Raw genomic sequence first — 12,020 nt, 5'->3', positions numbered from 1 at the left:
GAGAAGTCCTGGAGGTGAGTATGGGAGGAGGTGACGAGGGAGCTAGAGAGCAGGAGGTCTTGGGAGAAACGAATAATACGATTTGGTTGGTATTTTGAGACTAGGCTGGTGATGTAATTGGGGGCAGAGTTGTGGATTGCTTTGTGAGTTATTGTTAGTATTTTTAATTTAATTTGTTGGGTGAGTGGCAGCCAATGGAGGGATTGGCAGAAAGGGGTAGCAGACACTGTGCGATTTGTAAGGTGGATGAGTCTGGCAGCAGCATTCATGATGGACTGAAGGGGGGATAGCCTATTTAAAGGTAAGCCAATAGGGAGGGAGTTGCAGTAGTCAAGGTGAGAGATAACCAGGGAGTGAATCAGGAGCTTTGTGGTCTCATTGTTTAGGAAGGGACGTATTTTGGAGATGTTGCGGAGGTTGAGATGGCAAGCTTTGGAAAGTGTTTGGATAATGGGCCGAAAGGACAGTTCAGAGTCCAGGATAACACCTAGTATCCTGGCATGTGGGGATGGGTTGATGGTTGTGCCATTGCTCTTGACAGAGAAGTCAGGGAATGAGACACGTGTGCTTAGGACATAAGTTGTCCTGAGTATTGTGCAAATTTCTCTTCTTTTTTACAGCTATTGCTAATGTTGTTCTGTTAGTCATCTTTATGGAAACTGTGGCCGATAAAGCTTATACAGTATATCCAACAAAATAAATGGTAGAGTCAAAATCTTTCAGAGACAGAAGAAAAGAGATACAAATAAGTGAGAGTGAAAATCAGAATTTATTAAACATTTTTTACCATCAAAAACATGTTTACATACGCCACCCTAAAATAATATTATCAGTTTAGTGAGAGTTCCAAGACCCGTGGGATCATTTGTTGGTGGTCAACACATCCCAAAATTTGTATAGAAAAAACACAAAAATATCCAATGGAGGTATACTCTCTGGGCTGGACAATTATTGTATACTCTTTCAGCCATCTTACAAGTATTGAATGTGCTCTTATGCCCCGTACACACGGTCGGATTTTCCAATGGAAAATGTTCGATGGGAGCTTGTTGTCGAAAATTCCGACCATGTGTAGGCTCCATCGGACATTTTCCATCGGAATTTCCGACACACAAAATTTGAGATCTGGATCTCAAATTTTCCGACAACAAAATCCGTTGTCGGAAATTCAGATCATGTGTACACAATTCCGACGCACAATATTCCACGCATGCTCGGAATCAAGCGGAAGAGCCGCACTGGATATTGAACTTAATTTTTGTACGTGTTGAACATCACCGCGTTCTTGGCGATCGGAATTTCCACCAAGATTTGTGTGACCGTGTGTACGCAAAACAAGTTTGAGCCAACATCCGTCGGAAAAAAACATGGATTTTGTTGTTGGAAAATCCTATCGTGTGTACAGGACATTATTGTGCGGTAATATTTCAGATATGTCTCCCCTATGGATCATTGCATCTGATTTTTCTCTGGGGGCTCTTTGGACCTTCGCTGGGGGACCTCTGCGGAACAATTTGAGGCCACCCTGAAACAGCCTTTTCTGTTTTTTTACTTTTGGGACCTTTCCTGCTTCCATGATAAATGGGCAAAATACACAGTCTGACACCGAGCTCTGGATTTTAAAAAATCCCTGAAGAAGGGAACCAAGCTGGAAACGTCGGGTTCATCCAATAAGCCTTAGTTGTCTGTATGCACTTTGTAAATTCAATCAAATGTCCAATATTGATGTATTCTTTTGTTCTTGATGACTAAAGTCTTTTAATCAATATATGTTTTTGTAATAAATTTCCTATTTTTGATACAATTTATTGTTCTTGGTCACTTTCAAAGTCCCGCCTACCTATGGGGGTTATGGGTTTTTTCTAAATAATAACTAAAGCCTGGTACTGCATGAACTGGTCGACTTTTGGTACATGTGTACTGCTGTCTGTGATCTGCTGGAAAACTAGCATTTGATCAGCGCTTGCAGCCAATGGCCAATGGCTGCAAGCGCTGATCAGTGTATTTTGATAGGAGGGAGTCCCCGCTGTCAGAAGACAATGGGGTTAATTTACTAAAGGCAAATAGTCTGTGCACTTTCCAAAGTACAGTTGCCCTCTGCAAGTGCAGTTGCTCCAGAGCTTAGTAAAAGAGGTAAGGCTTCACTTTGCAAAGAGTAACCAGTCACCTGCAAGGAAAATAAAAAAAAATGCTTTTTTGCTTGCACATGATTGGATGATGGAAGTCAGCAGAGCTTCTGCTCATTTACTAAGCTCTGGAGCAACTGCACTTTCAGAGTGCAACTGCACTTTGTAAAGTGCACAGTCTATTTGCCTTTAGTAAATCAACCCCAATAACTCAGCAGGGTAGATTCCTGCATCACACATTGTTGGGTTGATGTAGGGCTCTATCAGGTTTTTTTTTTGTTCAACCCGCTGGTTGAACAAAAAGAAACTGAACTGGTAGACCCAGCTTAATGTATGGGCATCTATAAACGCTTATACTTCAGTTATTATTTGTCTTGGTTATTTTATTGTTAGAGCTATGAAAACTATATTATTTCAATATTCAAAATGTGCAAATAGATTGTAAATAAATAAAACCACACCAGTGTCATTTCATGTATTGCACAATACAATGGTTCCTTTTTTAATATAAATTATTGCCCTGTTTTTACCTTGAAAGACACATTTTCACTCATATCAGCCAAAAACCCTTGTGAATGTTTGAGAACAGCCATATGCAAGAATGATGTATTATTTTTCAGCATGTTTGTCATTTAATAGATATTAATGCAGAAAGATATGCTCTTCTTTGTATTGTTAATGTCATTATCTTACAGATCAATGAAAGATTTAATCAAAGGATGCTCTGACTTCCCTTCCATTCAGCGGTTGGGTGGGGCGATAGTTGTTCACCAGCTTCAGAGGGACCTCACATGCCATACTGAGGAAGATGTTCCGAAATTTCTCCATCTGTTATAGAAACATTACAAAGGTAAGCTCCAGTCAAACCTGAACATTTAGCATGCAGTTATAACATATAAAACACAGCTCACGATTCTCTGATTACTCTGAACACCAAATCCTGAGCCTCTCTGATTTTGTCAGACAGAGCTTTTCTGTCCTACCTGAGTCTCCCTGCAAGATTTATATGCACAGACTTAATACAATTTGCTTAAAACACTCCCCCCCCCTTTATAAATACAGAAACACATATAAGTACTCTTGTTTGCCCCATGATTTTGATAGTTCCTTTATGTTAATTCTCCCTTGCTCATCTTTCCATAATACAATGCCACCATCTTAACCAGGGGACAACATCGACTGGCTTCTTCTGCATTCTCTGTGCCAGCCCACCGATGATGTCTGTGACAGATCCCATGCATGCATGGTATTTGATCTGGCACTGTTAAAATAAATTCTATTTCCTCCAAGATCTCACAAGATTTAATTGTTTACTCTTGAGATCTCTCTGGAAGACACTCATGACGTAGCCTTTCCAGGTACAGCAGTGAGGCCCTAGCTGTGTCACCAGTGCCTCACTAAACCGAGAAGTTATATTTAAGTAAATGTGAGTATCTGAATCAATCTTTTGTGTAAGAAATTACTTTAGGATATTTTAAGCTCAGCATGCAAAGCTTCATGCTCAAGGGTATTGTAATATTGGGGGCAGAAGGTTAATTTTAAGCACATCATTCATCCTGAAGGAGAGAAATTATTTATGCTATCTATTCTTTTGCCACTTTAGGCTTCTGAAATCTTTACTCAGTTTGGAAATGGCATAGGACAAGTCTTTCTTAATCTGGCTGAATGGAAATTACAGTATATTATGGCTGCCTTCAAAACAAATCTGTCATTAGTCTGAAAAACCCAAATCCATCTATCTAGTCTGGACTAGGCATCGTTTGGTGTCTAATCAAACTCTTAGTGCCATTGCACTTGATCCCTGTTGTCACTTAGTCAAAATCATCTTATGAAAAAAAAAAAACATGTGATCTTCCCGGCTACTGCAGACAATGCAGTTTTAAGAGCTACAGCAGTCAATAGCCAGGGTGGAGGACTATCACATGATAGCCTAAGAGTGTGCTGCTACTTTCTCGGATGGCAGAAGGGAACTTGACCGTGGCACTATATATCAGCTGGGCCACAGTGGTGGTTAGGGGGTTTGGGTGTATTTTTTAATGAAGGTGAAAAGTAGTATTTTCACATATATTGCTATGGGTTTATGTTCTGGCTGCAGACCCATTGTCAGGACCAGCATCTAAAACCACAACCTCTGCTGCATCTAGCAGTAGCTCTTCTTGCTGAGCCACATGAGATGCTGGACAGCATCTTGTCTGATTCCTTGGATAATCTTGCCTTGTTTCTGGTGAACCTTGAAATCCTTCCTCTTCCCATGAACTTCCTATCTAAGCCATGCCTTTGCACTTTCTGATTGGCAGAATATTGTGTTGTCTCCAGCTGATATCTTGCTCCTTTGCAGACCTGCGGCTGTCCTTATCTCCATTACCACTCATTGCTGATGTTTGGCTTGCTCCTCAACTACGCTTCCACTTGATCTCAACATGTAACCATTCGTTATCAACCTTTGGCTTTTTCCTCTATAACGTTTCCACTTGATCCCAACTGCAACCACTTGTTACCAACCTTTGCCTTGTTTATTGACTATGCTTCTGCTTGATCCCTACCTGCTATATCTGCTACTGGACCTGCTTGCTCACCTCCTTGTGGAGGGGTCCTGAGGACCGTGACCTGGTACTAACATGCAGCAAAAACTATCTCCACCATCAGGAGCTCTGGTGAACACTGATTAGTGCTTAGACTCCGCACCTCAGGTGAGCCTGTTTCATCCACCAGACCTGCTTGAGTACTTGTCCAGCTGGTTTACGGGTGCCTCTTAACTGCTATAGCTAGAGCCTGACCCCTAAGCGTAGCACCCACCCAATCTCTTCCACAGCCCTACCTCCAGGCCAACCTAAGGAATTTTAGTCTCCTAAAGGTAGACTGGCCTAGTTTCCTCAGCAGGTTTCCTCAAAGTCCACAACTTCCCCAATCCACATTTGGGGCAACACATTTCTTCCATTCACCGCCTTCTCTGTTATTTTAGCTCAGACTCTGTGAAACTAGACATAAAACAATGCGCACCTCTTTGGTCCTATAAACTTTTGTGCAAAATACCAGTAAAAAACATCCATAGAATAGAACATAACAAATGAAAAGGAGTTTTATAGATGGTGTTTTCTGGCAGCATTTGCTCAAATAAATTCACAAAAATTTAAGTGGCCAGAATCACATTTTTCTTAAGGCTGCTTTCTAATGACTAAGGCCATCTAGAAAGCCTTGCATATCTGTAATTTATTATTAATAAAAGTATTTGAGTGAATCACTGGATGCTGCACAGTTGGAATACACAACCGTAAAGCAATAATTATATACACACAGGTGCGCTTCCTTCAAATGTCATATAAATAAATAACTGTGAATAGTGACCACAATACACTGATTGTGAATAAACATTCAATAAATATATGCAAAAATGTGAAGCAGTAAAAAAACACAAAACATAATATTACATATATGTGCAAACGCATGTCAAACAAAGCATGAAAAAGATGCATGTCACTAACCACAAAACACTTAATATGAATGAATATTAAATAAATATGTGCAAAAATGTGAAGAAATAAAAATATTTAAACCATAATATCATATGCATGTGCAAACAAATGCATGTCAAAGATGAAATACAAAAAAGGTGAGGTAGATCCAGACTTTAAAGTGGTTGTAAAGTCAGAAGGTTTTTTATTTTAAAGTGTAGCTCCACTTTTATTGAGAAAAAAAAAACATTCCCCTCTGGGTGATCTATGTACATTGCAAGGTTTTTAACAAACTTTGTTGCAGAGTCCTTCCTTTTGTTATTCTGAAGAAATCCCTGTGTGTTTGTATCCATGTAGGAAAGTGAATATAATGGGACTGGTTTCATAATTATCAATCAGCTGTGCGCCTGCAGGGCTCTAATGAGGAAAGCTTCTGGGCCTGCATTCCTTTAGCCATGATTTCCTATTTTTAAGTATCTCACCAAAAATGACATTTTTGTTGCAGGGGATACCTGAAATCTGACTGGTATCTTAGTACTTCTGGGAACATTGGTGATCACCAATCACATAAGCAGGAAATGATGTTTCTGAGGGGCGTTCTGTACACATTCTGTGTACAGAACACCTCCAGGTAGCCATATTGCTTTGCATTTTCAGAAAATTACAGAGTTGCAGATTGAAAAGGAAAGGTCATTTTTAAAAAACTTCAATTACAATATGACTTGTGTCACAATTGTATGCGTTATATTATTTTTTTCTTTGCTATATTTTTCCCCACGAAAGTGGAGTTACCCTTTTATGCATTCTATGCATTAACCTCCCTGACGGCATTCCCGAGTGTGGCTCGGGGTGAATTTTCAGCACCAAAAGCAGTAACCCCGAGCCACACATGGGATTGCATCGCAGGATCCAAGTACAGCAAACTTACCTTGTCCCCAGGATCCTGCGATGTCCTCCCCGCTCTGTGTGCAAGCCGTCCTCCGCTCAATCTATCACAGAGCCGAGCTCTGTTCCCTGCGAGCGCTGCGACGCACGGGAACGGAGAACAGCGCCAAATTCAAAAATTAAAAAACACAATATATATACAGTACACTGTAATCTTACAGATTACATTACTGTATCAATTTATTTCACATCCCTTTGGTCCCAAGTGGTTTCTCCAGTGCCCTGCATGCAGTTTTATCTCATAAATTAAGGTTCTTTCTGCCTGGAAACTGGAGATTGTCCATAGCAACCCAAACCGTCCTTTTACATCAAAAGTGGTTTTAGACCAACTAGAAAACAGTGATAATAAATTACAATCACTCGCAGAATTGAGCGATAGTGATTTGTTGGGAAATCCGTCATCAAACACTGAAAGTAATGACAGCGACAATTCTTTAACTGAGCAAATTTCAGTGTTTTTGATTTGATTACATTATTTAATATTTTTTATTATTATTATATTATTATTTGTTATAATTATTTATAGTTATTTATTATATTATAATTTATGATTTCGTGTTGCAAACTTTATCATACCCGGGATTTCTACTAGACTTTTGTTTGGACAGATTTAAGTGAGTTATTCCTAAGAATTACAGGCCTACACTATAAAACGCCAAATTTTCATGCAAAATAATTGTACCACTTTCAATCTGAAATAATCATACTGCCAGGGAGGTTGAGATAAAAAAAACCTTCTGTGTGCGGCAGCCCCCCCCAGCACCCTGAGCCCATCATGGTCTGAAGTGCGGCGCCATTGGCTCCCACTGCTGTCAATTAAAATCAGTGAGCCAATGAGGAGAGAGACCCTGGGCTCTTTGTCTGAATAGACACACAGAGCGGCGGCTCAGCTTGGGTGCCTCTATAGCAAGCTGCTTGCTGTGGGGGCACTTGGTAGGAGGGAGGGGCCAGGAGCGCCGGCGAGGGACCTGGGAAGAGGAGGATCTGGGCTGCTCTATGCAAAACAACTGCAGAGAGCAGGTAAGTATAACATGTTTGTTAATTTTAAATAAAAATAACTGAGACTTTAGTATCACTTTAAGATCCAGTGAGCAGGGAGTGCAAATCCAAGCTTCAGGACACAGTGAGCAGAAAGTGTTGCTCACAATAGTTCATCTACCACACAAACACTGTGCCTCATACCAAAAGATGTTGATCTCTAGTTATGGAGATCAAAAAGCGCTCAATGTGTCTATGCCTTAAGAGCCTCTCCTGCAAGCCAATGGTCCTCTGCTGTTCCAAATAACCACTCAGGGGTTATTAAATCATGGTACCATGCACATATTTTCAAAGGAATCCAAAGGAGTCAACATAAAACCACCACACAGGTTTATTTCAGCAAAGCACAGGCAGACACTTACAGAGTGATAAGTACAGAGCAGCACAAGCAAGTCTGCACTATCAAAGCACAAAGCTAGGCCCTGCCCGACATGTTTCGCTGTCCTGTTCATTACCTGTTCTGGGCTGATTGTGATCGGCTCTCTCAGAAGCAACCAGGTGACACATTCCTCACATGGAGGAGTTGTGAAGGACCCTTGATATGTCCAGTAATCATGGGATGTGGGGAATAGAATGGAAGGGTCAAAGTCTGTGAAATGAGCCTTCTTCCCCTAAAAATCAAAGAAGACACAAGTGAAACTTTAACAGCAGCCTACACAATGCTAAGCACTTTAGCTACTCTATAGTTATGTGTAAGTTAGAAGGCCTGTCACAACCACCCCCTCCCGCCCCCCCCGGGCCCAACCCCATCTCCAACCATTATTTCTATTCAATGCATACTGCAGTGCCCTTTCAATATCAGGTGACAATAGCAATGCCATTTTTGTTGGTCTGTCCTGCCTACTATCAATTTACAACAATGGCTGCGTTTATGTTATCTGTATACTGTAAATGTGTTTTTCTTACCTTTGTCATAATACAGTCCAGAGCCTCTAAAATCAGTTTCAGATGTGGTTTAGCTTTCCCTATCTGTTGATAAATACAAATACAGCTTTAAACCAATATGTCTAGAGATTAAGAAAGTCAGTATAGAAAAATATTAGTAATGAGAAATGACAATGCTTATTATTATTATCATGTTTATTTTTCTATCTAAAAATATGCATGGTTGTTGATCTTAGACTATTTGAAAGTTGGCCATAGACATAAGATGATGGACAAATGTGGCAGTACAATCCAACCTTTGAGACTTCATGCACATAGGATGTTTGTGCTTCTCCCCTGGGCACCCTTGCTTCTGGCAGAAAAAAAAGAAAAGAAAAATTGTATCATACTTATCGTAATTTTCCTTTCCTATCCATGGCAGCATATGAGTGATAGAGCTCCGCCTTGACTAATCCCTCAGGACTAGTGAATTGCATAAAAGAAAGACAAGCGTGCCCCTCAGCTTTCCCCGTAAAATAGAATACTGAGGTCAGGAGCGTATGCTATTATGTATAAGCACTAGAAAAGGAAAATTACGTTAAGAATGATACAATTTTATGTTTTACTGGCGCCTCCAATAAATAACTAACTGACACGGGTAGTTTAATGCTTAACAAAGTGTACTTTAGTTGGCCAAATAGAGATCTGAATGAATTGCTTTCTTCCCAAATTCCACTGTTGTGAGGGCTGCTGGGTCAACCTGATAGTGTCTGAGAAAAGTATGATGAGATGACCATGTGGCTGTCCTGCAGGTTTTCAAGGGAAACACTCGACCTAGCCACCCATGACATTGACACTGCCTGTGTAGAATGAGATGAGATGGAGGCTCCATATTTCTAGCCCTGTAGGCTCTCTGGATTAGCTTGATGACCCTGGAAGCAAGAGTTCTGGGGGAGGCTTCCTTCCTCTTGTTCTTTCTCATTTAGATACTCCAGCCAGATACTCTGGCTGGAGTATCTAAATGATGCCGTAATATCCAGGTAGGTGCTCATGATTCTTTATATGTCCAACTCATGAAAATAATCTGTTTAGGAGTCTGTAAAAATTGGCAACGCCCAAGTCTCCGTCAGGTGGTATGAAGAGGTAACTTTAGGTGTAAATCCTTGTAAAGGGTGTAGTTCCACCCTATCAGGAAATAAGTAGATGAGGTCCTGTCCAGTACCTAAGGATTGTAGCTCAGAAATTCTCCTGCCTGATTTTATGGCCAACAAAAACGTAGTCTGAAGAGTCAAGTTCCAGCTAGAAAACTGTTTGACCGGAGCAAAACGTTTTGTTAAAACCTCCAAGACTAGTGATAGGTCCCATTTGGGAAGGTACAGCTGGCAGTTAAACTGATTTTAAATATCCCTCTAAGAAACCTGATTACTAGAGGATCCTCCCCCCCCCCCCCCCATCTTATGCTAATATCCAGGGCTTTTTTCAGGTGGAACTTGGTGGAACTCAGTTCCACCACCTCTGGCTTAGACTCTTTGGTGCTTGCTCACCACAATCACTTGTGAACACAGAAGTCCGGTTTCTGTGTTTACAAGTGACAGCTCTGCACTCTGTGTGTAACCCCCCTGAACTCTGCACTCTGTATGTAATGCAATCCTGGTATTTAATGCCCCTTTAAGACCCTCCTACTGTTTGTGAAATCTGAGCACACCCACTATTTGATGTGATTTGGAGGGTGTGTGTGTGTGTGTGTGTGTGTGTGTGGGGGGGGGGTCGTGGTTGAGTTCCAGCACCTATTGTTTGAAAAAAAAAGGCCTGCTAGTATCTGCCTAAATTGCGGCCACCTATATCTTGAGCAAGCTCAATCCTAAACCCAAATCAAGGCCGGTTTGAAGGAACCCAAGTGTGTGCGAAGCAGAAGGTGAGATCGGATCTATATCTCTTCCGATGGCATAAGATACAAACTTGTCCCAAATGTTTGCCTATACACTATATTACCAAAAGTATTGAGACTCCTGCCTTTACACACACATGAACTTTGATGGCATCCCAGTCTTAGTCCGTAGGGTTCAATAATGAGTTGGCCCACCCTTTGCAGCTATAAAAGCTTCAACTCTTTTGGGAAGACTGTCCACAAGGTTTAGCAGTGTGTCTATGGAAATGTTTGACCATTCTTCCAGAAGTGCATTTGTGAGGTCAGGCACTGATATGGACGAGAAGGCCTGGCTCGCAGTCTTTGCTCTATTTCATCCCAAAGGTGTTCTATTGGGTTGAAGTCAGGACTCTGTGCAGGTCAGTCAAGTTCCTCCACCCCAAATTCGCTCATCTATGTGTTTATGGACCTTGCTTTGTGCGCTGGTCCAAATTATTTGGTGGAGGGGCGATTATGGTGTGGGGTTGTTTTTCAGGGGTTGGGCTTGGCCCTTTAGTTCTTGTGAAGGGAACTCTTAAGGCGTCAGCATACCAAGACATTTTGGACAATTTCAAGCTTCCAACTTTGTGGGAATAGTTGGGGATGGCTCCTTCCTGTTCCAACATGACTGCAGTTAGCAAATTAGTGATTGTAGCAGAATCACTCTGTGTGTGATAAGCTGGCTTGGGTTGTTTGCTAGGAGTAGAATGTCATCTAAATCAACCCTCAAAAATTCCACTCGCCTGCTCGCATTTTGCGAGTGGATTTTGAGGGCTGGTGAACTATGGCTGCCTGGGAGCGGGGGGGGGGGGGGGTGGCGAGCACCGCCGGCAGGTGGGTTGTATGGGCAATCAGAGGGGAAGAGAGAGGAGAGCCGCTGCCTGGATGATTAGAGTGCCGGGAACATAACAGCTTTCATTTCAATAGCTGTGTGTTTCCCACCGCGTGCCGTCACATACAGCCCCTCCTCTTTGTCCAGGCACTTTGATAGACAGATCACCCGTCCAATCCTGGGACGGGTGATCTGTCTATTAAAGTTCCCCGGACAAGGGGGAGGGGCTGTATTTGATGGCGCGCAGCGGGAACACACAGCTATTTAAATGAAAGCTGTTTTGTTCCCGGCACTCTGATCATCCGGGCAGCGGCTCTCCTCTCTCTTCCCTTGCGCAGGTAGGCTGCATTGGTGACACAGGCTGCATTGGGGACACAAGCTGCAATGGTGACAGAGGCTGCATTGTTGCCACAGGCTGCATTGGTGGCACAGGCTACATTCTGGACACAGGCTGCATTGGTGGCACAGGCTGCATTGGGGACACAGGCTGCATTGGGGACACAGGCTGCATTGGGGACACAGGCTGCATTGGTGGCACAGGCTGCATGGGTGGCACAGGCTGCATGGGTGGCACAGGCTGCATGGGTGGCACAGGCTGCATTGGGGACACAGGCTGCATTGGTGGCACAGGCTGCATTGGTGGCACAGGCTGCATTGGTGGCACAGGCTGCATTGGTGACACAGGCTGCATTGGGGACACAGGCTGCATTGGCGGGCACAGGCTGCATTGGTGGGCACAGGCTGCATTGGAGGGTGCAGGCTGCATTGGAGGGTGCAGGCTGCATTGATGGACACGGGCAGGCTGCATTGGTGGACATGGGCAGGCTGCATTGTTGGGCACGGATAAAGTTTTGTTA

The 12,020-nt window shown here is 42.5% G+C and overlaps 1 protein-coding gene across 1 annotated transcript in view; it reads right to left on the bottom strand.

Moving 5' to 3' along the window:
* Window positions 1–260: 260 nt before the first annotated feature.
* Window positions 261–12,020, bottom strand: part of LOC141145325 (carbonic anhydrase 3-like) — a 30,000-nt gene continuing 18,240 nt past the window's right edge. Inside the window, exons 5-7 of the mRNA XM_073631903.1 lie at window positions 8,468–8,530; window positions 8,017–8,172; window positions 261–2,954 (exon numbers count right to left, since the gene is read on the bottom strand). Of these exons, the coding sequence (XP_073488004.1) occupies window positions 2,835–2,954; window positions 8,017–8,172; window positions 8,468–8,530 (339 nt within the window). The 3' untranslated portion in view covers window positions 261–2,834. The remainder of the gene's footprint in view (window positions 2,955–8,016; window positions 8,173–8,467; window positions 8,531–12,020) is intronic.

Source organism: Aquarana catesbeiana, linkage group LG05 (genome assembly GCF_042186555.1).
Source record: "Aquarana catesbeiana isolate 2022-GZ linkage group LG05, ASM4218655v1, whole genome shotgun sequence".
Taxonomy (NCBI): domain Eukaryota; kingdom Metazoa; phylum Chordata; class Amphibia; order Anura; family Ranidae; genus Aquarana; species Aquarana catesbeiana.
Note: the sequence above shows the minus strand (reverse complement) of the source record. Positions and strands in the feature narration are given on the sequence as shown.